Genomic DNA, 26,502 nt, shown 5'->3' with positions numbered 1-26,502 from the left:
GTGCCCCTAAAATCAACTGTGTTAGGTAACACTATTCAGGCAGTACAGACGTCTGGTGATGACATGAAGATGGTGTCATTCCAAAGAGCCATGATTCCTGTGTTTAGTTTGTGGATTGCCCCATTGAGAATCCTGCTATTTAGTTCATTTCCTCCATACCAGAGTTCGCCTATGAACAGCTCTTAAGCTATATGCTTTATGTGAAATGTCCACCTGGGTTGAAAGGTTTTCTTGTTCAAAGCAGCAAAAGAAGACTTTGTTAAATTCTACAGTGACTTTTTGGGGAAGGGAGTATGGACATTGTTAAATGTTATTAATTGTTGCCTATGCCCTGCTGGAAGTAACATGACTGTTTTTGAAGAGTATCTTATAAAGCTAGATGCCAGTTGGCTTGGAGAGGGGGGGATGGAATCATTTCCTACTAGAAGTCATTAAGATAGTCTCCAGTACTGCCTTTTGGAAGTTTTATAGTTTTATTCTTCAAATTTGTCCTTAGTCTCCCCTCAACTGATTTTTGTGACAAGTGTGAGGCAGAAATCCTATTTAGCATTTTTTCCATATGGAAAGTAATTGTCTCAGAACCATTTACTGAAAAGTTCATCCTTTCCTCACTGATCTTTAATGTTAGCTCTTTCATAAACCCAGTTTCTGTGTGTGGCGGTGGGGGGATGTGGTGGGTCTGTTCCTATGCTCTGTTCTCATACACTGATTAATCTGACTAACCTTGTGCCAGTATTAAACTCTCCTGATTACTACAACTTTAGGAAAAGGTCTTTATATCTCAAAGGGCAAATCCTACCTCCACCCCCAACACCACCCTAAATTTTTCTTCCTTGGGAGTATCTTGACTCTTCTTAGCCATTTGCTCTTTTCTGCAACTTCTAGAATTAGATTGGCAAGTTCTACATTAAACAAACAAACAAAAATCCTGTTGAAATTTTGATTGGATTTATAGATTAGTTTTGGGAGCCAAGTCATCTTTACAATACTGAGTCTTCCAATCTGTGAATATAGTATAGCTCTCCATTTATTTAGGCCTTTTAAATGTCTTTCAATAAAGTTTTATAATTTTCTCCATAAAAATATATATATATATATATATATATATATATATATATATATATATATATATATATATATATATGCATGGATGTCGTGGTAGAATGTGTTTAATGAGAAAGGAATATAAGAATTACATATATTGCATGGGGTGCTGGAAACCCTACCCATTTTTAACCAAATCTTTGCTTTTACTGCAAGTAAAGCAGCAGGTGATTGTTAGCCCTGAGGCTGAAGGTCAGTGCTAACTGTTGACAGGGTGCTTTTCTCACTGCATGTATCTAGCAGGAGATCTAGCAGGGTACAGTAGGAAACACAGGTTTCTTGAATTTCCTTTTTCCCCCCTCATTACTATTTTTTCTAATATTTTCTTTTCTTACAGTCACTCTGCACTGTCTTTGAAGTAGAGGAGGGTTAGGAAGGAATCTTTAAAACCATTTGTGGGTTCAGTTAGTAGTGTCTGTGGTTTGCATCCTGTTTTACTTTTAATTCCGCTATTTGACTAACACTGTTTTTATTCTGACTTTCTCAAACATCATAGGACTTAAGCTGTGAAAACTGAATTTTAAAATTTCCTTAGGTGTGAATGTTTCGTGAAGTTAGAGACATAGGGTTCTTATTTTACATGGTAATTTAGAAGGTAACTTGTTTCTTTTAGATGTATAATTCTATGAGCTCTGTGCCACTGGAATGTTTCTCCAATTATTGGAAAGGTAACTATTGATGAAACTCCTAGGAGTCTGTGAACCCGCTACTCAGAAAGATAGATACATACCCCTCTCCTGAAACTGGATGGACAACTTGGTTTGTATAAGGCCTCCCTGATTCACAGTCCCTTTGTATGGAATTGGGAGCACTTAAGTTTTTTTGTCTTTGTTAGTTCTAGAACTAAAAGTAACTATAAAAGTTAGTTAGGAAGAACTGAAATTAGTAACCCATAAAGTTTTATTGTAACTAAATTTGTTATAAACTAACTACATACCTCACAGCTTGGTATACTTTGGTAAAGCTGGTTAATCTTCTCCTGTATTAATAGACAGTTGTTTCATGCCTTGGCCTAGTATTGACAGAGGTACTAGCTACAGTTTGTAACTAGTTATGCCTACAGCTGTTGAGATACAATAGGGAAGTGAAAGTAAAATGTACTTTCTTAATTTTATGTTGTATCTTATTCAGATTCTGGCCTGGTTATATTTAAGCACTATTACGGAAGAGTTTGACAAAAGAATTTAAATAAAATGCATTAACTTGGCTTGGTCGTTCCATAAAAGGCTAGTGACTGTGGTGATATGGGGAAGGAGGGACTGGATAGCTAAGGGCCACCCATGGGAGGAAGACTTCATTCTTTCCATACTCATCCATTTTTATCTGCGTGTTGTTCCATGTGACTTTATTACCCTCTGAAAGCCTGGTCAAGGCTAGTAAAATAAAGCCTTCAAGTAGCTTCTTCATGTGGGACTTAATCTGTCATAACACATTTGGTCACCCAGAGTATTAATTATTAATGACCTATTTTGGTAGAGAAGCCCTTCCAGTAACAAGTGACTTACACACTTTTTTGTTCTTATATACTTAATTGGGTTTTTAAGATTTTGCCACCTTTACATTCACTGTACTTGTTTGGCAAATACTTTTGTATCTTCTGAGTACGCAAAGCAAATCTAATTCTGTTATTTTTCTTGTTATAATCCTTTAGTGGCTCCCTTTGCCTATATAATCAATTTAGGATTCTTACTGGGGGTACATTTAGCCCTTGCTTGACTCTCTAACTTAAATTCTCCATTCCGCAAGCCTTTCATGGTGTGTATTCCTGTTGTTAAAAAAGTACTTGTGGTTTTCTTAGCAGACCACACTTTCACATATGTGGACCTTAGCATGTGCTGTTTCTTCTGTTGAAAAACCTCTCATCCCCTTCCCTTGAATATATACTTTATCTGGGGAATCTTTTTTGACAAGGCCACTCTGATATATTTTTGGGCACTTTTGCACAGTATTGTAACTTCGTTCATTTGTCTCTCTGCTTTAGATCAAGAATTGTGACATTTTAAATTTCTTTTTTTTTAAGCTGTAACTTCATTTTTGAATTCCTGAAACCTATGCATGTGAATAAGTACTGTATTAAACATTACAGGAGGTAGAGAAGATAGGCCCAATATTTCAAAGATCTTAAATTAAACTGATAATATTGATTACCCCAATCCCTTTGAACTTTAAATGCTGGCTTTCAGATGTATGTCTTTCCTTAGACTTCATCTCTGTTCATGCTGCCTCTTAGTTACAACCACTAGGTTACTAAACAAATGAATGCCATAGGCATTGGAAGAACAGAAGGTCCATCATTTGGCCGTTAATTGCCTCACTTGAATCAGTGTAACGGTTGTCACTTGATCTTGGGGCATTAATGTGGCTTTGTAATGGTAATAAATAAATGTCAGTTTTTTCTAATCCACTTAGTAACATGTTTTTTTAATTTATTTTTTTCCCCAGCTCCAGAACCTGGGTATCAACCCCGCAAACATTGGTTTCAGTACCTTGACAATGGAGTCAGACAAATTCATCTGCATTAGAGAAAAAGTAGGAGAGCAGGCCCAGGTGGTAATCATTGATATGAATGACCCAAGTAATCCAATTCGAAGACCAATTTCAGCAGACAGCGCCATCATGAATCCAGCTAGCAAAGTAATTGCACTAAAAGGTATTAATGGGATTTTTTCTTGAAACTCTTCCCTCTGTAAATTCTATGCAAATGCAATAATTAGGGTCAATGTTATTTAGTATATTGATTAAATTTGGTTAAATAAAATAGATCTGCAGAATTAATGCTAGTGCTGAACTATTTTAACTACTTTTATGATTTGAAGTGTTTCTATGAAATGTCTTACTTTTTACTCAGATCTACTGGGAAATTCTAAGTTTTGGAATAAATGCATTTAAATTGAATATTAATGGTGTGATAAAACTGCTAAAAACACATCTCCATGTAGAGAGCAAAGAGAATTTAGTGATTCATTTTCTTGAGTAAAGCATACTTTACTAATAATGGCATCTAAACATTGCAGAATTTAATTATGGTTAACTTTTAGGCTGTCCCTTTTTTTTTTTAAATACTTAAGGTGTGTGTTCTGTTTCATTTAGTTTATCAAGTTCTAAAAATGGCTTGAGTTTACCCTGATTGTTAAAAATGTGTGTAAATATAGGTGGATACTAAAGCTTTAGAATCATGGGTGTTTGAGTTTAGTTAGACTAACTTTTTAATTGCTATAATAGAGGATTGTTTAACTTGCCAGTCTAAAGTGAATTCGAAGTGCTTCGTACTGTCTGGGAGTTGATATTATATTTTTTTTCCTTTGAACTTGAGAGTTGAGAATGTAATTGACCCTTTAGAAACAAAAGTTGTTAAGAGGCCTGGGTGACAAACTGGTTGGCTCTAAAAAAGGCATTTAATTGCTTGTATTTTGCTTTTTTTTTTTTGGTAGTGGAAGGAAGAGTTCAGGTTTCCAGTGGTTTCTTGATAAATTTGTAGATGAGTTGTTAGAGGTGCTGATGTTTTCAACAGACCTTTCTTTATACAATTTAAACTTTGTGTTTAGTGATAATACTGATAAAAGAGTAAATCAGCCAGGTTGGGGGAGGGACTGGGAAAGCATATTCTAACTAATAAGTCACCATCAGATAGAAATTAATCTCATCTCAAAGTAAGATGGTTCAGCTTTCACCTAAGACCAGATGTTTTGAGATAGTAAGCTTGCTGCTTCTATTTAAAAATATATATTGTACTTTAAGGTATTACATTCCCTTCAGCCTCCTTAAAGAATTTAAATTCAACTATTTAGCAACCCTCCCACTTCTCTATTAAGAGGCCATCATTCTAATTTTGTCAAAATTCTTTTCTATTTTTAATGTTATTGTTATCTTATCACATTTCTTAATGCTTTCTTATGTGTGCAGATGGTGAGTTATCTTAATTAGATTGTATTAGTTATTGTCCTGTACTATAAAAAGAATAAATTGAAAAGATTTTCAGAGCATTGTACGATAGCATTATGTAGCTTTGTGCCCATATGTCTGCACTACAGAGTTCAGTTGTCATTCCTTTGCTCAACCCCTCCCCAAGCCACTGCACAAACGTATATTCCAGCTCTTCTCATGTAAAAAAAAAAAAGTCTAATAATCTGAGGTTTGGGGAAGGCAGCAAAGGAAAGTAAGTCATTACTAAGTACTGCTTCCTTCTGAAGCCAGTTTAAAACCCTGTGACTTCTTTTTATAAACAGGACTATAACTCTCACAATTTTTCAAGTCTGATTGTGGTTTACATATTGTGTGTGATGGGAATAACCTTTGTTTAATGGAAGAAGTTTTTTCACATGTGGTAAGAAGGGTAATGATACAAAGTATGTATATGTTTTCTGTCCTTCCCTTTCCACTCTCCACTCACAATATTTTATAATTTTTGTCCTTCAGGAGCTGGATTCTCTGTGGCTCAGAAACAGAGTTTTGCTTAGTCTCTAAGGACTAATCTTGATAGCCTTGTGATAGCTGTGGGCTTTGACCCCTATTAATTTAAACCAAATCACTTTTGGGCTGTGATGGATTTCACATTAAAAGTACAAGCCCTTGCATCTGACTCAGTGGACTCTTAACACTCAAGGCAAATTTCATCCTCCTTTTACTAAATGTTTGCTGTCATATTGGAATGAAGCTTGAACTTCATTCTTAGATCCAGTATATTAATAGCATCTGAAGCTGTCCTTCTCCTTTGTCCCCTGCTTTCTTCCAGCACCTCTACCTTTCCCTCTGTATTTTAAACCAGTTCAACATAGCATGTACTTCTCTTGTGTGCCAGTGCTAACAGGGCAGAATTAAAGTAGATCCCCTTTTCAAAGAGAATTTTTTGTGAGATTTAGGTGGATGGGAGGTTATTGCCTTTTTAAAAAGTAGACATTTATTCATGTGTTTGTCATTTTTGCTTTGTTGTGTATACCTACAACCAAGTTAGTTTATGTGTAAAATTAACTGAATCACAAGTATGAAAGTTTATAACCTTGTTTTCCATCATTGTTAAGAGATTTGGTCTTTGGACTCATTTTCAGTTGGGTTTTAGAATTTCATGGAAGTCATACTGTCTGTTTAAAATATATTTACTAGAAGTAATAGTTCTTGCTTAAAATACAATACATTGCTCATTATCAGCTATTATCTCTTCAGTGTTTGCTATTCTGTCAGTGTGACTTCTGTAGTTGATTATTAGTCTCAAGGTAGAACCATCTTGTTTGCAAATTACAGAGGTAGTTTAACTAGGTATTAATTCAACCTGAACTTTGTTTTTTAATGACTCTTAATTCTTAACTTTGTTTTTAGCTGGGAAAACTCTTCAGATATTTAACATTGAAATGAAAAGTAAAATGAAGGCTCATACCATGACTGATGATGTCACCTTTTGGAAATGGATCTCTTTGAATACGGTTGCTCTTGTTACCGATAATGCAGTTTATCACTGGAGTATGGAAGGAGAGTCTCAGCCAGTGAAAATGTTTGATCGCCATTCTAGCCTTGCAGGATGCCAGATTATCAATTATCGTACAGATGCGAAGCAGAAGTGGTTACTTCTCACTGGCATATCTGCACAGGTATCATTTTTCTAGTTTTTAAGAAGCGGGCTTAGAGGAGTAGTGTGCCCCAAATCCATCTATTTTGAAATTAGGTATTCTATCTCAAGCCTGTTGAATCTGACATATTTTGGGAGACTTGTTTGTTTTTTGTTTTTGTTTTTTTAAAGGTAATAAGGTTGCTGGCTCAATACCTTAATACCTATATACTGACATAGAGTTTCACAATACTCTTGCCAAATGTTAACTCATTATTTGCAGATTGAGTGGGAATTGATGAATCAGTTCTTAAGTGAATGATTTGGGATTTATTATTGAGGATATGCACTGTATACTGCAGAACAAGCACTGTTATATATTTTTCTTTAACACAGTGTAAGAAGAGGTTGCTTATGAGGCAAATGAGGCAGTCACATTAAGTTTTAATAACTTGATGTTTGAAGTTGAATTTTTAGTTGAGGTATCAAATCTTTATTGAGGGACTGCATTTAAAATATTATAAATGCCACTGAGGATGGTAAAGCATTCTAATTTAAATAGTTGATGAATCTAGCAGTTACTGGTTCATTGGGTCCCAAACGTTATTTTCTTTGATCCTTTGTAGCAAAATCGTGTGGTGGGAGCTATGCAGCTATATTCTGTAGATAGGAAAGTGTCCCAGCCCATTGAAGGACATGCGGCTAGCTTTGCGCAATTTAAGATGGAAGGAAATGCAGAAGAGTCTACACTATTTTGTTTTGCAGTACGGGGTCAAGCTGGTGGAAAGGTAAGTTTTGGCTTTGGAAATTATTTTAGTGAGAACTTGTGTCTTTCTACTATTTTATCATCTAATTTCAAAATAATCTTCCTCATTAATTTGTTTTATTTTTAATGCAGTTTTATTGAGATATATTCACATACTATGCCTTCATACCGAATGTACAGTCAGTTCACAGTATGATCATATAGTTGTGCATTCATCACTACAGTCAATTTTTGAATATTTTCATTACTCCAAAAAATAAAAATAAGAATGAAAATAAAAGTAAAAAGAACATCCAAAACATCTCATAACCCCCCCCATTATTAATTTACTTTTTGTCCCTATTTTTCTACTCATCTGTCCATACACTGGATAAAAGGAGTGTGAGCCACAAGGTTTTCATGATCACACAGTCACACCTTGTAAGCTATGTAGTTATACAGTCATCTTCAAGAATCAAGGATACTGGGTTGTAGTTCAGCAGTTTCAGGTATTTCCTTCTAGATATTCTAATACACTAAACATTAAAAAGGGATATCTATATATTGCATAAGCATAACCGACACAATGACCTCTCGTTCCATTTGAAATCTCTCAGGCACTGAAACTTTATTTTGTTAGATTTCTCTTCTCTCTTTTGGTCCAAGAAGGCTTTCTCAATCCTGTGATGCTGTCCAGGCTCATCCCTGGGAATCATGTCCCACATTACCAGGGAGAGTTACACCCCTGGGAGTCATGTCCCTTCCTATCAATTCTCAGAGTTTGCACATTATAGTTAATCCATATTAATGAGGCGTTATGTTTGTCTTTTCAATTCCGGCTTAATTCACTTGATATACTGTCCTCAAGTTCCATTCAACCAGCTGCATACCTCACAACTGTCATTCCTTCTTGCTGCTGCTCTATATTCCATTGTATGTATACACCACAGTTCCCCATTCTGTTTGTCAGTCGATGTACCCTTAGGCGACCTCCATCCATTGGAAATCGTGAATATGGCTGCCATAAACACCAGTGTGCAATGTCCACTCATGTCCCTGCTCTCAGTTCTCCCAGTAATGGGATTGCAGGACCATGTGGCAACCCCATAGTTAGTTTCCTGTGGAACCACCACACTGCCCTCCAGCTGGGCTACGCCATTCTACTTCCCTACCAACAGAGAACAGGTACATCCCTCTCTCCACATTTTCTCCAACACTTGTATCCCTCTGTTTATTTTTTTAATAGTTTTATTCACACACCATACAATCCACCCTAAGTAAACAATCAGTGATTCCCAGTATAATCACATAATCATGCATTTAACACGACAATCTATATGAGGACTTTCCATCTCTTCCCCAAAGAAAGAGAAAAGGAGAAAAAGAAACGAAGAATAAAAATACAAAAGATAGAAGAAAAATAAAAATAAAATACAATGAAAAAGTCAGACAACACCATCACCACCAAGAATCCCATATCACTTCCTTATGTCCCCCTTTATACACATTTAGCTTTGGTATACTGCCTTTGTTACAATTAATGGAAGCATCTTACAGTATTACCGTTAATTATAAACTATAGTTTGCATTTATCGTATTTTTCCCCTTTACCATCCAGTTTTCAACACCTTGCAATGTTGACATTCATTCATTCTCCTTCATGTAAAAGTATTCTTATTTTTGTACATTTAATCACCACCATTGACTACTCTAAATTTTGCTAAGTTATACATTCCCAGTCTTTATCGTCTATCTTTCCTTCTGCTGTCATGCGTGCCCCTAGCCTTCCTCTTTCAACCATTCTCCCATTCATCTTTCTTCAGAGCACATACAATATTGTGCTACCATCATACAGTATTATGCTATCCATTTCTGGCTCTATACAATCAATCCAGTTGAACCTTCTGTGCTCCTTCAGCTTCAAATGCCCAATCTCTAACGTCTTTCTCCCTCCTGATAACCTGTGTTCTCATCTTTAATTCTCAGAGTTTGCTCATCAATCTTATTTGATATTAATGATACCATACAGTACTTGTCCTTTTGCTTCTGGCTAATTTCACTCAATGTAATGTCTACTGTCTACCATTTTGTCTTTTGGATTTTGCATGCCATATTTTATTTTTCTTTTCCTCTCTCTTTTTACCCCTACTGATAGTCTTCATTTCTACACTCTTCTCTAATGCTCTCTCTCTTTGCTTTTCCTATGTGCCTGTAGTGCTCTCTTTAGTATTTCTTGTTAGAGCAGTATCTTGTTTACAGACTCTCTCGGTGTCTGTCTGAAAATATTTTAAACTCTCCCTCATTTTTAAAATTCATTTTTATTGAGATATATTCACATACCATGCAGTCTTACAAAACAAAGCATACATTCAGTTTTTTACAGTACCATTATATAGTTGTGCATTCATCACCAAAATTAATTTTTGACATTTTCATTATCACACACACAAAAATAATAAGAATAAAAATTAAAATGGCAAAGAACAAAGTAAAAAAGAACAGTGGGTGCCTTCCCCTCCCCCCCCCCATTTTTCTACTCATCCATCCGTAAACTAGACAAAGGAGAGTGTGGTCCATATGGCTTTCCCAATCACATTGTCACCCTTCATAAGCTACATTTTTATACAATCGTCTTCAAGAGTCATGGGTTCTGGGTTGTAGTTTGATAGTTTCATGTATTTACTGCTAGCTATTCCAATTCATTAGAACCTAAAAAGGGTTGTCTGTATTTGTGTGTAAGAGTACCCACCACAGTCACCTCTCTGCTCCTTTTGGAATCGCTCTGCCACTGAAGCTTATTTCATTTCCTTTCACATCCCCTTTTTGGTCAAGATGTTCTCCATCCTATGATGCCGGGTCTAGATTCCTCCACGTTGCCAGGGAGATTCACTCCCCAGTATCAGATCCCACATAGGGGGGAGGGCAGTGATTTCACCTGCCAAGTTGGCTTAGCTTCTGTCTCATTTTTGAAGGACAGTTTTCCTGGATATAGAATTCTTCGTTCATAGTTTTTCTTTTTCAGTATCTTAAATGTATCATACTGCTTCCTTCTTGCTTCCATGGTTTCTATTGAGAAATCTGCATATAGTCTTTTCGCGCTTTCCTTGTATGTAATTGATTACTTTTCTCTTGCTGCTTTCAGAATTCTCTGTTTTTTGACATTTGATAATCTGATTTACTATCTTGGAGTTGGTCTACTTGGATGTGTTCTGCTTGGGGTGCGTGGTGCTTCTTGGATCTGTAATTTTATGTCTTCCATAAGAGATGAGAAATTTTTAGTGATTGTTTCCTCCATTATTCTTTCTCTCTCCTTTCCTTTCTCTTCACCTTCTGTAACACCCAAGATATGTATATTCATGCACTTCATGTTGTCTTTCAGTTCTCTGAGCCCCTGCTCATATTTTTCCATTCTTTCCCCATCTGTTCTTTTGTGTGTAGGATTTCCAGTGTCATGTCCTCTAGTTCATGAATCCTTTCTTCTGCCTCTTCAAATCTGCTGTTGTATGTCTCCATTGTGTTTTTCATCTCTTCTATTGTGCCTTCCATTTCCATAAGTTCTGTCATTTGTTTTTTCAAGCTTATGAATTCTTCTTTGTGGTCATCCAGTGTCTTCTTTATACCCTTCATCTCATTTTGCCACATTTTCCTTCAGCTTGTTGATTTGATTTAGAAGATTTGTTTGAACATCTTTAAGTAATTGTTTCAATTCCTGTATCTCACTTGAACTGTAAGTTTTTTCCTTGACTGGGCCATATCTTCATTTTTCCTTGTGTGAATCATAATTTTTTGTTATCTAGGCATCTGGTTTCCTTGATCACCCCAGTCACATTTTCCCAGACCAGACAGGCCCAGGTGTCAGGAAGAGGGTGTAATCAGTATCAAGTTTCCCTGAGGATGAGACATAGTAGCTTGTCATACTTTCCTGGGAGGCCTCTAGATTCTCCTTTTTCTGTCCTTCCCAGCAGGTGGAGTTTGTCAGCCTGCAGCTCCCCCTAGTTTGTTTTTAATATTAATTCAGACTTGTGATGACTGTTTAAATTCTACTTCTATTTCAGTGATTTGACTTATCTATCAGGTTGTTTTTTGATGTTTGTCTAAAATGAATGCTGTTCTTTAGAAAACATTTTTTGTATCAGCTGTTTATTAGTTGACTTTATTTTGATTGCCTTTACCAGAGGCCTTAAGTTGGTATTTACTTTACTATGCATAGGAATCACCTAGGGCTGCTAAAATGCACATACCTGTGTCCTACATCTAGAGTCTGCTTTCAGTAATTGGAGTTCATAAACTGTATTTTAAATGCCCTAGGTGACTTGATTTGTCGATAGTATGTGGACCACAATTTGAGTAACCTGGCTTAACTCAGAGGTTCTCAACCCTGGCTACACGTTGGAATTGCTTGGTTTGGAGCTTGAATCGTGTTCCCCGTGAAAGGCATGTTCAGGTCTCAATCCCTGGTCTGGTGGTTGTGAACTCATTTATAAATAGGACCTTTGAGGATGTTATTAAGGTGTGCCCAAAGTGAATGAGAGTGGGCCTTAATTCAATATGGTAGAAGTCCTTATAAGCAAAGGAAAATACAAGCAGAAAGACAAGCCACAGGGGAGCATCCAGAACTGAACCCAGAGGAACTGCCGTGTGCATTGTCATGTGATGGAAAAGTCAAGGAACCCCAAAGATTGCATGCCAGCCTGAAGATGATATCGACTCCAGGAGGAAGCAAGGCATCTAGCCTTTGATATCCTGAGCCAATAAATCCTTTTGTTAAGCCAACCTGTTGTGTGGCATTTAACAGCCAGGAAACTAATACAGCTGGGGCACTCAAATACTGATGCAGAAAGCACTATTGCAGATCAGTTAAATCGGAATGGGTGTGGAAACACGGATAATTTAAAAAAGAAAAAAATAATGGGTGGGTAAATTGTGTAGCCAGGGTTGAGAACCGTTACGAACAGGTGAACTATTTTTGTAATGAACAAACTTAAGTACTTTGGATGTTTTGAGGTCAAGGTTGTAGGCAATAGAAGTAAAGTCTGGTCGATTAAAGGATAAAAAATTTAGTGAGAGGTTATTGGATAGCTCACAGTAGTTAGAAAGGCTGTAGAGACACGCTTGTAAAAAGAGGAGGAGTAAAAGACAGTGGGCAGCAAGCAGGACCCAGACAAAACCATGCCACAAAACTTTGAGGACTTTGCTGCTGCTTTAGCTATACAGCTGAATGCCATAGCTAGTACTGCTGCCCCTGGAAACTCGGTGTGGCTGCTTCTTCCACTGCCAGAGTAGAATCTCTGAACTATTAAGAACTTTGTGTCCCTAACTCCCAGTTTGAAGTCCAGTCCAGGCAAGGTGACATGCCCACATGTTAGTGCTAAGAGAAGTTTGAGAAGAAAGTATTTGATGTGTGTTATTTCTAAAATGGAAAGGTGGCTCCACCTTCTATCAGAACTTGTGAAGAGTATCCTCCTTTCCACCTATTTTTTGGCACACCAAAAAAAGTTGAACATTTTCATTAGAACATTTGTTTTTTTACTTGGTAGATAGTTAAAGAGAAAAATTAGGATAGAGAGTATCTATGATAATCTATAGCCTCTTGGCGGGGAGGGAATCACATGCAGCAGGGTACAGTTCTGCCCAAAATTTCAGGGTAAAAATCCTTGAATGGAGGAATAATCCTATTAACTTCTCAGAAAAAAACACTGATGATTAGATCTGAATTATTATTGGAATTTAAACATAAAGATACTTCGGTTTTGGAAATGAGATTATTATCGTTACGAGATAAGCCTAGGACTTTTTTTTGAAGTCAACTGGGAAATTGCTTCAGTATCATTTTTATACTATATGAAAACTTGTTCAGAGGTTCTTGAGCCTATTTAATATATTGTGCTGTATCTTTTGTCATCTGCCATGGCTTTTGAAGAAATAATTTTTTCAATATGGCTAGTCATCCTAATTAAGTTTGAGACCCTAGAACATTCATAATGGTATTATCTTTGAAACTGAATTATTTTCTGTCTGAGTCTGTTCCTGACATGACCAGGTGAAATATATAATACTCTCATTGATATTATTGTACTTTTTGTTGCCAGGTTGATGTGTTGAACCAGGTATTTAAACCCAAATCATCCAATTTATCGGGTATATATGATTAGAGAGACAACTTAGCTTAGGTGTATACCTTCCATCTCTTTTAGAGAAGAATTACGTTAGGTCTCTCTTTGGAAATACTAAATTACAATTGAAAGTCACAAGAAAGTACTTTTGTGGATAATATATTATCCTTCTATGCCTTTTATTAAGATAGATTATTTGAGGTATGACCATGTTTCAGATATTCAGCTGCCCTTTCTTTTTTTTTTAACTTTTTATTTTAAAATAATATGGATTCTTAGGAAGTCCCAAACACAGTACAGAGAGATCCTTTACCCAGTTTTCCCCAATGGTTGCATCTTATATAAGTATAGAACAATAGCGAATTGACATTGGTATACTGTGTGTATATAGTTCTATATAATTTTATCACTTGCAGAATCATGGAACACCACTGTAATGAAGATACAGAACTACTCCATCACTATAGAGATCTCCCTCATGCCACCTCTTTATAATTACACCTATTCTCCTTTCTTCCCCTATCATCCCTAACCCCCGGCAACCACTAATTTTTTTTATCTTTATCTTTATAATTGTCACTTGGAGAATGTTATATAAATTGAGTCATACAATGTGTGTGACCATTTGAAATATAATGTCCACAGGTTCATCTCATTATTGTATGTATCAGTAGTTTGTTCCCTTTTTTTACTTCATAGTATTCCATGAAATGGATGTGCTACAGTTTGGTTGTTTCTGATTTGGGGCTACAAATAAAGATTTTATGATGACTGACTCGTGATTGCTGAAAGACCTAGGTTTATATAAATTTTATTTTCTTTTGAACAGCTACATATCATTGAAGTTGGCACACCACCTACAGGCAACCAGCCCTTTCCAAAGAAGGCAGTGGATGTTTTCTTTCCTCCAGAAGCACAAAATGACTTTCCTGTTGCAATGCAGGTATTTTAGACAAAATAAATGGACTCGTACAATCTTTTCCTCTTAAAAAAAAAAATCAAGGAAACTACTCAGTATAATTTAAGCAGTGCTTAAAAGAATATCCTTTTTTTTCCTAAGCTAAAATTTACTAGTGAAACTGAAATAATACTTCAACTTTCATGTAATATGTAAACTGGATAATACTAAATTGATAAAATTTTCTTTTATTTTATAGATCTTATTCGCATTCTTGTCTTTTATGTAAGAACTTGAATATTCCATTTGTAATGTGCTATTGAAATGAAGGAAGCCATAATTATTAGCTTTACATTTTTCATATAGCCTCTTGTCAAAGATTTACAATTTTACCATCTGTAAAATGGAATTGGACTAAATTTTCTTGTTTTCTGTTTGTAGAATTATTATTTTACTGAAGTGTTGATTTTCTTTGTACAGATTAGTGAAAAGCATGATGTAGTATTCCTGATTACCAAGTATGGTTATATCCACCTCTATGATCTTGAAACTGGTACCTGCATCTACATGAATAGAATCAGTGGAGAAACAATCTTTGTTACTGCACCTCATGAAGCCACAGCTGGAATAATTGGAGTAAACAGAAAGGGACAAGTAAGAAAAACTTGGAACGTAAATTAAGCAGTAAGATAAATAACACTTGTCACCTTAGTGCTTTTCAAAAACTTAATTGTAACTTTGCATATCTGAAAATATAAAAGTATATGGATACAACCTCTCTCTAATGCTGGATGTCTCAGAAAGAAACTGTTTGGCGTATAGCCAGTTAGGAATGTATATATGTGTCTTGGTTGTCAAAAGAAGTGGATCTCCATGCAAAGAGACTACTAGAGCCACATTTGACAGGCTATACTTTCTATAGGTGTTTTCTTCCTGTTAGGATCTCTAAGCCAGAGAGATTACAAACTGTAAGGAAAATACCTCTTCCTACATCCTTTTTCCTAACTCCTTAATTGTTACTAAATATTTAGTGTTGGAAGGTGGTATGTTATAGTAGCTATTGTGGAGTGCTTGGAAAGTTACCCAGTTGGATAGGAAAAATATTAGCTGTTCTAAATTTGTCACATTTGACAAACCTATTCAGATTTCCTAACAAGTAGTTCGTTTTCTTTGTGTTTTTTAAAATCCTTTTTGTTTTCTAGAGCATTAATAAGGAAAAATTGTGCATAAAGTGCAATTTTCTTGGTATTTTAATAAATTAAAATTTTCTGTGAGGAAGTATCTTATTTTCTGAAAAATTGTTAAAATTTCAAAAATCCTTGCTTCTCTTAGTTTTCCTACAAATTAGTATTTTTTTCCAAATAGTGAGCAAAGGAAGTAGATACCTTTTTTTCCTGTTTATTCAGTTAATTTACAAAATCTGGTATGTATGCCAAGGGGTAATTCCTTTAGAGAAAGGAAGTCCTTCTCTACCTATGCATCCCCCATCTTAACTCGAGACCTGGTTAGGTATTTCTGCTTTATGTCCCTTTAACTTTTATAGCCCTCATCATAGTACTTATTTGCTTGCTTAACTTTCTCTTTCACTATTCATTAGGACAGGGACTTGTCTTTGTTTAGTTGTATTTCTAGTACTAGTCAATGTTGGCACAAAAGCTGTTGTAAACATTTGGTAGCTTTTATTCTTCAGTTGCATGTGTTTATCTTAGAATAATGAAGAATGAATTGGCCATTTGATGAACTGTGTTAGTGATAATTAGAGAATTTCTAATCATGAAGTTTTTTTTTTTTTTTTTTTAATTAGAAAAGGTGTAGGTTTACAGAAATACAATGCAGAAAATACAGTGTTCCCACATACGTCCCCTTCAAACACAGTTTTCCCTATTATTGACACTTGGAGTTAGTGTGGTAATTTTTTACAGATATAGAGTGGTCTAAGATTTGGGGATGGTAGGTCTGACCTTTACAAATGAAAGAATCTTGGAAGTTAATAATGTGGCAAACATTATTATAATTATACCATTAACTCTATGGTCCATAGTTTACTTTAGGGTTCACTGTGTTGTGCTGTGCTGAAACTAATCTATCTTAAATTATTCTACTATATATTTAGTTATACCCAACTCGGCTTCTGGGAATTGGGTTAAGCTGCCTACATTCCTCCCTTCACCCCAGTTTTATGTGCCAGCTGTTTTGAGTAAGGAGTTTGGTGTTTATAGTAACCTTAGGCCTCAGGGCTTTCCTCTGCTCTCTTGATTCTTTTAATCAAAGCAGGCTACTAACTGATGATACGCTCTGAAGTGATGAGTGCCTGGTTTCCACTGGTTGTAAAAGCAGAAGCAATTAAGATGACATTATATCCAATATTCCTGTCTCAAATACCTTTGCTCAGTAGCTTAAATTCTGAACTTGGTAGAATGGAGTACTTTAGAAGATAGAGGAATAGTAACCTCCTGTAGCTGCTGTACATCTTAAGAACTGGTTACTAGAAATCTCCTAGAAAAGTCTAGAAGAATGGGGTAAATATGAAACAGGATTTGATCTTTAGGGACAACTAAGGTAGTGATCATTAGGAAGCTTCAGAAAGTATAATTGGAGTTGAATTTGTTCATTTTCCTCCACATACTTCCTAGATACTAAGAATTTTATTAAGGGTCAGAGTAGGGAAGGCACGTTATTATAAAGGAATTAATTAATTAATTCCTTTAAATGGCATTTAAAAATGTGTTAGAATGACACATTGCAGATATAGAGTGGTCTAAGATTTGGGGATGGTAGGTCTGACCTTTACAAATGAAAGAATCTTGGAAGTTAAAATTTGTTAATTTTCCTCAAAATAGTAGAACAGACAGGGCAGACTGTTACCATCTCTTTGGTTACTGGGGTCTCAAATAGTGCTAAGTTCTTGTTTATCTGGGACAAAAAATTTCCTGTTTTTACTCACTGAACAAATACTAAACATGTACCTTGTGCTAGGTACTGTACTGTTTGGTGCTAGTAATACAATTAAACATCGACCAGCCCTTTTCCTCATGTGGAATGGTGAGACACAGACAAGCAATTATAATAGTATGAGAAGTTTTGTTAGGGGTACTATAAGTAGTTTATAGGCCAAGGTATATAACCAGATTTGGTGCTGGAGAGAGAAGTGAATGGATAGAGAAGGACTCTCCCTTTCTCCAGGGCAGTTGATAGTGGTTTACCTTTTGGGGCAGGCAGGGTAAAGCCTTGGCATGGCACTGACTAGTTAGGACTGAGCATGGGTCACTGTTCTTTGAAACTATTAGAAATTACCCTTTATTGATGCCATTTTTGTCTTATTAGTTCTCTTGGTACCATTAAGACTGTTCAGTTAAGTATGAAGCATCTTTTGTGTGCCTGGCATTATATTAGGTGTGAGGAGTCAGTGATCTCTGATCTCATTTAGTGTATAATCTGGTTTCTAAGAATGTAATTGTAACTTACGTAAATTACCTGAAAAATCCTTGTAGGAAAAAATTCTTTCAGATGAGCTGTAGGCTTCATTTAGATTTCCTAGCTTCTTCAGAGTAATTTTTTGTAGGTTGTCAAGATTGTGTTCCCCAGGAATCTATAAGACATATGGAATTGTCTTTCCAACTTAATGCTGTTCTTAATTTTAGATTTTGACCAATTTAAGAATAAATGGATGGTAGCAAAGCAATTAGAGCTTGAGCAGTATAGAGTAGGGAGTTTTATTTTTTTTATTTTTATTTTTTTAAATCTTCATTTTATTGAGAGATATTCACATACCACTCAGTCATACAAAACAAATCATACATTTGATTGTTCACAGTACCATTACATAGTTGTACATTCATCACCTGAATCAATCCCTGACACCTTCATTAGCACACACACAAAAATAACAAGAATAATAATTAAAATGAAAAATAGCAATTAAAGTAAAAAAGAACACTAGGTACCTTTGTCTGTCTGTCTGTTTGTTTCTTTCCTTCCCCTATGTTTCTACTCATCCATCCATAAACTAGACAAAGGGGAGTGTGGTCCTTATGGCTTTCCCAGTCCCATTGTCACCCCTCATAAGCTACATTTTTATCCAATTGTCTTCGAGATTCATGGGTTCTGGGTTGTAGTTTGATAGTTTCAGGTATCTACCACCAGCTACACCAATTCTTTAGAACCTAAAAAGAGTTGTCTAAATTGTGCATGAGAGTGCCCACCAGAGTGACCTCTCGGCTCCTTTTGGAATCTTTCTGCCACTGAAGCTTATTTCATTTCCTTTCACATCCCCCTTTTGGTCAAGAAGATGTTCTCCATCCCATGATGCTGGGTCTACATTCCTCCCCGGGAGTCATATTCCACTTTGCCAGGGAGATTCACACACTAAAGTAGGGAGTTTTGTATTACAGAATGTCAATATTTTAGGAACCAACAATGGTTTAGCACCACGTGGCACTCATTTTTAAATCCCCTTAGTCTTCTCTCTCCTGGCCTCTTTTTTTTTTTTTTTTTTTTAAATTATGGCTTACAAGAAAGCAGCTGTCAAAGTTTCATCATTTCATTACCTTTTGTGTCTAAGTAGTGACCTGCTGTAAACAGATTTGGTGGTGTTTCTATCCAAATAAACACATAGCAGCTAATCTTTAAATTGCAGGTTCTATCAGTATGTGTGGAAGAAGAAAACATAATTCCTTATATCACCAATGTCCTACAAAATCCTGATTTGGCTCTGAGAATGGCTGTGCGTAACAACTTAGCTGGTGCTGAAGAACTCTTTGCCCGGAAATTTAATGCTCTTTTTGCCCAGGGAAATTACTCAGAGGCAGCAAAGGTGGCTGCTAATGCACCAAAGGTAAACAGTTACCAAAGTTGAGTTTCTTTGATTGGTTTACTATTAATACTCTCTATTTCTAACATTGCTAGAAGAGAAGTAGCTTTCCACAGAGAAACTAACCTTTTTTGGGTATATATTCCTTTAATAAAATATGACAGTACTTGTCTGTGTCTCTAGATTTGGTTAATTGCTTTTCTGTGCCTCTAAATTAGTTAGCTTTTTAAAATTCAGTATGTTAGAAGGAAAATGTAGATCTAGTAAGCTATGTTTTACATAGATGTAATAATGTTTAGTTACTTAGGTGTAATACTGTTTTACCTTCATAAATGGATCCTCTCCAACTTATGATAGGTCGACTTGTCTGAAATTGAATTTTATATCATCACCTTTGTATTATGTTGGACTGAATTAACACCTTACATTTCTGACCAGTATTGTGAAATTTGTACTTACTATAGGCTTGGGGTAGTAAACCCCTGTAACTACTTTATGATTATACTTATGCTTTTACACTTTAACATTGTAATTATCTTGGAATATTTCTGATTCTGAGTAATCTCATAACACTGAACCAGTTGTTGACTGAATCTTTACTGCAGGTATAGAACCTTAGAAATTTGGTGTTAGTAGGTGGAATCATACTTTAAAATTTATGTAAGAGACCCTTAAGATTATTAGTTTGGTGTTTGGATCACCTTTAACGAGTCTTTAAAATTTGACTTTCTTAAAGGGAATCCTTCGGACTCCAGACACCATCCGTCGTTTCCAGAGTGTTCCAGCCCAGCCAGGTCAGACTTCCCCTCTACTTCAGTATTTTGGAATCCTTTTGGACCAGGGCCAGCTGAACAAATATGAATCCTTAGAACTGTGTAGGCCTGTACTTCAGCAAGGGCGGAAACAACTTTTGGAGAAATGGTTAAAAGAAGATAAGGTAGGTTAACTCATGTCTACATACTTTTGCTTTGATTGAATTAAATATCATGTTAGCAAGTTAAACCTCTAGCTTGTACCCAAATGTTGCCATCCATTAGATGCTACTTGTATGAACAGAACAAGAGTATAGACTGTCTGAATGAGATGCATAAACTTGTTTCTTTTTGGAAATACATTTATTTTTATGGCATGTTGAAGTGACATTTCTTTTTTTGTTTAGTTTTTTAAATGGACTCTTAAGATTTTGCTTGATGGTTTAAAAGTATTAACATTGAAAACAGATGGCTATTCCTTTGCTTTCGAAAACACTTAGTGAGAGAAGCTTTACTTCAGTGTGCATTCATGTTTGTCTGTATATGTGACACTCATTTGGAATAGGAATATATTCCTGTTTCCCACATGCCACACTTGATATGCCTAGTAGTTTCAACCATACAAATATCATATCTTTTCTTTTAGAATTTCCAGAGTGTCATCAAAATTATGTCATTTGCTGCTGGTATGCATGTATGCTTGTGTTAAGGAAATGTAATGTTATATGAAGTGTTGGATCATAAACTAATTTGCAGTGAAGTACTGTTTCCCAAAGTGATTTCAGAAAATGTTGGTGTTACATGGAAAAACTCAGTTTCTTGAAATTTATTTAAATATGAACCTTTTTAATGATGTTTTCTGGGTTTCTTCTCCGTAGTATTTCTCCATGTCTTTTATACTCACTTGTTACTTATTAATTTCTTTTTGCACAGAACATCTAATGGTTGTATGTTCTGTAGAGCCCATTTTGGGAAATACTGCTTACTTGTAAGTCATCAAACAACTTTAAGCAGTTCATTAATGTAATTAGTCCTTTCATACCAACTGTAGAAACCCTTTCTCCACAAAGTGGTAATTTTGAATTGCCATGTCTTATGCCATTGTCAAGAATTGAGGTGTGAGGTAGCACTGTTTAAAGCACACTGAGTAGTGAATAATTTTTAATGTGAAATTATACCTTTCAGTGTTAGTGTATATTGGTAGTGTTTTTGTACTACTAATTTTTTTTTATCATAATGTCTTTTTTTTTAAATGCATTTTTTTACTGTGAACTTTAACACATATCCATAACAGTGATAACTTTCAAAGTACGATTTAACAAGTAGTTACCAAATTTCAAAGAATGTCATGGGTCACAGTTCCACGACTTCAGCTGTTGATTTTCGATGTACAGCTCAACAAGCAGTTATATAGTTAATTTCAAAAATTGTTAGCCTGGCTTCTGGCAATCTTATAGGATACTGGAGGATAGTACTTCCAGATTTGGGATGTTTGGACAGTCTTTTCTGAAGAAAAGTTACTAGCCATATTAACGAGTGTTTCGGGTCTGTCCTCATTGTTTAAAATGAAGGATGGGTGGGAACAACCAAGGTAACTGAGTTGACCTCTGTAACTGAGGTGAAAACTTTTTGGTATCATTACATTTTTTATGAATTGTCATATGTGATCCATTTGATCAAAGGAACATTGGTCAACTCTTCATTAATTAGCCTGTTCAATTAAGAGCTATAGACTCTGAAAGTACTTCATACTTCTCTGTGCTGATTATCAGTTACAAGGGCTAGTCCCAGAAGTACCCGTTAGAAGTATAAAATCAACTCTAATACATAAAGCAAAAGCCTTTTGGGGAAGCTGTTTTCCAGATTAGGAGCTGATTGACTAGCATAGGTTTAGTAATATAGGGAAGGATATCTGCTTGCGAATCAGTTAAAAATTGTAAAATTTTTATTTGTTCTTTGACCTTGTGAAATTAGAGTGTCCTGCCTTAAATCCAGAAGTCAAGAAGATAATAGCTTAGATCTTTCAGGATACAAGTTATACTCTAATTTTATAATGGTCCTTATTATAAGCCTCATTTGGCTCTTTCAATATCAGATTTTCATTTGATAACATTATGTTAAAAGTTGCATTATTTTTGAAAAATTGGGGCCACATGGGTCTGATAACTGAATTTTCTTAATGGTTAGAAGTACAAGATTCTGCTTTAAAAGCATCCTTAACAAAGTTGCTGATATTTATAAGCGTCATATCATGGTGGACTTTTTATCCTTGGTTAAGTAGGATATGTGGAGAATTCTACCAAGACATTGTTGTGAATACAAGACCAGTGTCTTATTTTAGCACCCACAATTACTGCGTATTTATAATGTATTCTGGGAGAATTGAACACATTGCTAACATATTAACTATTATTTATAGTGGAAGTAGTATCAACTCCTTTTTAATAAAACAGCTCCTGGATCACTAAACAATCTCTGTTTTTCCTTTGGACAGTTGGAGTGTTCCGAAGAACTAGGTGATCTTGTGAAATCTGTGGACCCTACATTGGCACTTAGTGTGTATCTGAGGGCTAATGTTCCAAATAAAGTCATTCAGTGCTTTGCAGAAACGGGTCAAGTCCAGAAGATTGTTTTATATGCTAAAAAAGTGAGTTTAATGAAAGAAATTCTCAAAATAAATACGTTAAAATATTATGAGAGAAGTGGGGCTATAGTAACTCAGTGACCTTTTTTTATTGAATTGTCTTAAATTTTGAACTACTTGGAAACCTGTAAAAACTATATCTTACCTCTCACATATAGAGTTACCTTTTCATGGGTTATCAGAATTTAAGACGACAGGGGCATGTTTAACCTGTTAGAGCAAACTTTTCGAAATGGTCATTCATTACAGAGCAAAGTTTTTGAAGTGGTCATTCGTTAAAAATGAATAGGCAGTTTTAAAAATTTACAGTAATTTGTTCAAATAAGGTATCTAGTTGCCTAATATAAGCCAAGATTACATTGAGCATATTAAATTGAAACTGAATTTATACTTTATCAGTAATTTTAAATTAGCAAGATTTGATGGTTGACAAAGCCTTTGATTACTAAAAATGAAATTTACAGCAGTCTTTAACTCTTTGTCCACTTGTAGGTTGGGTATACTCCAGATTGGATTTTTCTGCTGAGAAATGTAATGCGTATCAGTCCTGATCAGGGTCAACAGTTTGCTCAAATGTTGGTTCAGGATGAAGAGCCTCTTGCAGATATCACACAGGTAAAGGAATTAAACTGTATTTCTGTAGATTTTGGTTTAAATGGAGAAAGGAGGGACCTCTGACTTAAAAGAACTTTGGGGAAGAATGGGTTAAACTTTCAGTTTGTAGGAATTACAACTATATCTACATGGATACATTTCAAGTTTCTTACAAAAAAGCAAATTGCAGAGAAATAGTATGATATCATCTACATACAGTTTAAGAACATGCAAAACAAATAACCAACTTGTCTTGAGATGCATATGTATTAAATATGAAAAATATATGAGAATGATAAAACATAAAGGATGGTAGCTGATACTGGATGAGGGAAGAGGTTTCTTATAGGAATGTGGTAACCACAGAACTATCATACTTTTTACACTTTTGTATGTTTTAAATAGTTCATAAAAATTTTAAATCTTATCAGTATGATTGTATTCTTCTGTTATATAGAATCTTAAAAATATATTGTAGTTCTTACCAGAAATGAAAGTAACTGAGTTTTCCAGGAGACAAGAATTTATTCTTAAATTATGAACTATGTTGGCCAAAGAACATTCTTTAAATTTTGGATTTGATCTGTGAATTTTTTATATTTAAAGAAAGATAGTGTTTTAAATTTCTTTTCATTTACATATTTTCAGCAGTATCATAAAGTGATTTTTATAAATCTTCAAAACAATTTCTTTTAAATCACTTTTTATAGATTGTGGATGTCTTTATGGAATACAATCTAATTCAGCAGTGTACTGCATTCTTGCTTGATGCCCTTAAGAATAATCGTCCATCTGAAGGTCCTCTGCAGACGCGGTTGCTTGAGATGAACCTTATGCATGCACCTCAGGTGTGTTTTTCATGTTGTTTAGGCATATTTCCAACAGTGTTTCAGTGGTTATTCAGAGCTTCCTAATAACTTTGATAGTTATTCAGAGTGTCTGAGGTTCTTAAGTTATTTGAAGTTACTGAGATGCCTTATTACCTCATTCAAGAAAATTTAATTAACATTTCTTGGTACTTTTTTTTCAATTCACTATTGAATCTTTATATGGAATCTGGATGTTGAATTACTGATATAAGTGGGGTGAAAAAACTCATCCTGTTTATGGTTTTATAGGTTGCAGATGCTATTCTAGGAAATCAGATGTTCACACATTATGACCGTGCTCATATTGCTCAGCTGTGTGAAAAGGCTGGTCTACTGCAGCGTGCTTTAGAACACTTCACTGATTTATATGATATAAAGCGTGCAGTTGTTCATACCCATCTTCTTAACCCTGAGGTATTTCAATCTCTTACCTAACAGATGGTGTTAGTTGTGCTTAATTGAAATACTGAAACCATTTGTTTTGCTTGATTATAGTAATTTCATACCACCATGAGATTCAACTTCGTTTTATTTTGTCCTCTAGTGGTTAGTGAATTACTTTGGGTCCTTATCAGTAGAAGACTCGCTAGAGTGCCTTAGAGCCATGCTGTCTGCCAATATTCGTCAGAATCTGCAGATCTGTGTTCAGGTGGCTTCTAAGTATCACGAACAACTGTCAACTCAGTCTCTGATTGAACTTTTTGAATCTTTCAAGAGTTTTGAAGGTAATTAGGAAGTTCTCTGTTGTTTTTAATTATTTTAAGTTGGTAAGAGGGACAGGCTTATGATCACAGGCTATTGGAAGTCCTATTTTTCTAAAAGCTTAATTTTGTGGGACATTTTAAGATGTATTGTCCAGTAAATGTTGTCAAGCACCTGTTATGTCAAGTTGTAAGGCTACACAGTGAACAAGACAGTCTATTTAGATATTGTATAGGTAAATTAAAGGTATAATTTTAAAATATAGGTATATAGTGACTTTGTAAAAATTATATAAAGACAAATATACTAATGGTCAGGTATACTAAGATTTCATGCTTATATTGTCTGACTCTTCTAATAGCCAGTGTTGCTAGTCAAAAATTTTGTGACTTGGTACTATACAGTAGGGTTTCTCAACCTTGACACTATAGACATTTTGGGCTGGATGTTTCTTTGTTGTGGGGAGGGTGGCCTGTGCATTGTAGTATATTTAGCAGCATCCCTGGCTTCTACCCACTGAATGCTAGTAGCATCAGTGTTGTCTAGTTCTAACATCCAACAGTGTGTCCAGACCTTATAAGATGTCTCCTGGGAGGAAAATCACTCCCACTGAGAACCACTGCTGTACAGACTACTAATGTAATCACTCGTAGATAGCTCTCATGTTCATCAGCTAAAGTTCTGGTCCCTGGTGACCCTTTGTGGTAGTACTCTAGATGGCAAGGGTAAGAGATTCTACTGATTTTCTTTCTCAGTTTCTATATGTTAACTGTACAATAAACTTGTGCTTTAAGTACAGTAGCCACTAGACACATGTAGCTATGTAGGCTAAAAGTAATTAAAAATTAAATACAATTAAAAATTTAGTTCTTCACATGTTTCAAGTGCTCAGTAGATGGATGTATTTAGTGGCTCCCATATCAGACTGTGCAGATAGAAAACATTTTCATCTTTGCAGAAAGTTACATTGGACAGCATTGTATTCAATGTGTATTTGAATACACATTTTTTTTGTGTGTGTGTGTATTTTCTGTTAACTGCATATGGAGAAATACCTGATATAAGAGCCTTCACATTGAAAATTTCTGATATGGAGTATAGTATCATAATAAGCTTTGGAACTGAGCTGCCCCTTATTGCTTCTAAACTATTGGAAAACATTGGCTTTAATTTTCTGTTTTGTAAGGATTTAAGTGCAAATCCATATTATTGAACTGTTTACTGTATTAGTTAGTAATCCTATTAAGCTTTTTAATCAGCCAGCAACCAGTTTATATTTGGGAGTTTTTAGTATTCAGGTTTGTTCTTAGAATATAACAATGTTTGTAATTGTTTAAAAAATTTTCTCTCATTCTCAAAAATGCACCTAAGTTTTTAATTTCAATTTTTTTTTAAGGTCTCTTTTATTTTCTGGGGTCCATTGTTAACTTTAGTCAGGACCCAGATGTGCACTTTAAATATATTCAGGCAGCTTGCAAGACTGGACAAATCAAAGAAGTAGAAAGAATCTGCAGAGAAAGCAATTGCTATGATCCTGAGAGAGTCAAAAATTTTCTCAAGGTAAGTGATTTTGAGTAATGCATTTTCAAGTTGGGTTGAAGGTGACTAGTTCTGCAGGGGGTTGGTCATAATTTTAAAATAAGGCTTTTCCCCTCAAATGAGAGAATTTTAACATTCTGAATTTACATGCTGGCTTATTTCTTCCAACATAATACTCTGTGGTTTCCTTTGA

At 35.2% G+C, this 26,502-nt stretch overlaps 1 protein-coding gene across 2 annotated transcripts in view; it reads left to right on the top strand.

Moving 5' to 3' along the window:
- Window positions 1-26,502, top strand: part of CLTC (clathrin heavy chain) — a 76,826-nt gene that overhangs the window by 26,316 nt on the left and 24,008 nt on the right. For both annotated transcript variants that reach the window (XM_037808279.1, XM_037808280.1), the window contains exons 2-14: window positions 3,547-3,754; window positions 6,418-6,686; window positions 7,270-7,431; window positions 14,331-14,444; window positions 14,880-15,053; window positions 19,036-19,233; window positions 19,946-20,146; window positions 22,456-22,608; window positions 23,098-23,220; window positions 23,910-24,047; window positions 24,318-24,482; window positions 24,613-24,793; window positions 26,167-26,330. In XM_037808279.1, coding sequence (XP_037664207.1) covers window positions 3,547-3,754; window positions 6,418-6,686; window positions 7,270-7,431; window positions 14,331-14,444; window positions 14,880-15,053; window positions 19,036-19,233; window positions 19,946-20,146; window positions 22,456-22,608; window positions 23,098-23,220; window positions 23,910-24,047; window positions 24,318-24,482; window positions 24,613-24,793; window positions 26,167-26,330 — 2,250 coding nt within the window. The remainder of the gene's footprint in view (window positions 1-3,546; window positions 3,755-6,417; window positions 6,687-7,269; window positions 7,432-14,330; window positions 14,445-14,879; window positions 15,054-19,035; window positions 19,234-19,945; window positions 20,147-22,455; window positions 22,609-23,097; window positions 23,221-23,909; window positions 24,048-24,317; window positions 24,483-24,612; window positions 24,794-26,166; window positions 26,331-26,502) is intronic.

This window comes from Choloepus didactylus, chromosome 18, assembly GCF_015220235.1.
Source record: "Choloepus didactylus isolate mChoDid1 chromosome 18, mChoDid1.pri, whole genome shotgun sequence".
Lineage (NCBI taxonomy): Eukaryota > Metazoa > Chordata > Mammalia > Pilosa > Megalonychidae > Choloepus > Choloepus didactylus.
Note: the sequence above shows the minus strand (reverse complement) of the source record. Positions and strands in the feature narration are given on the sequence as shown.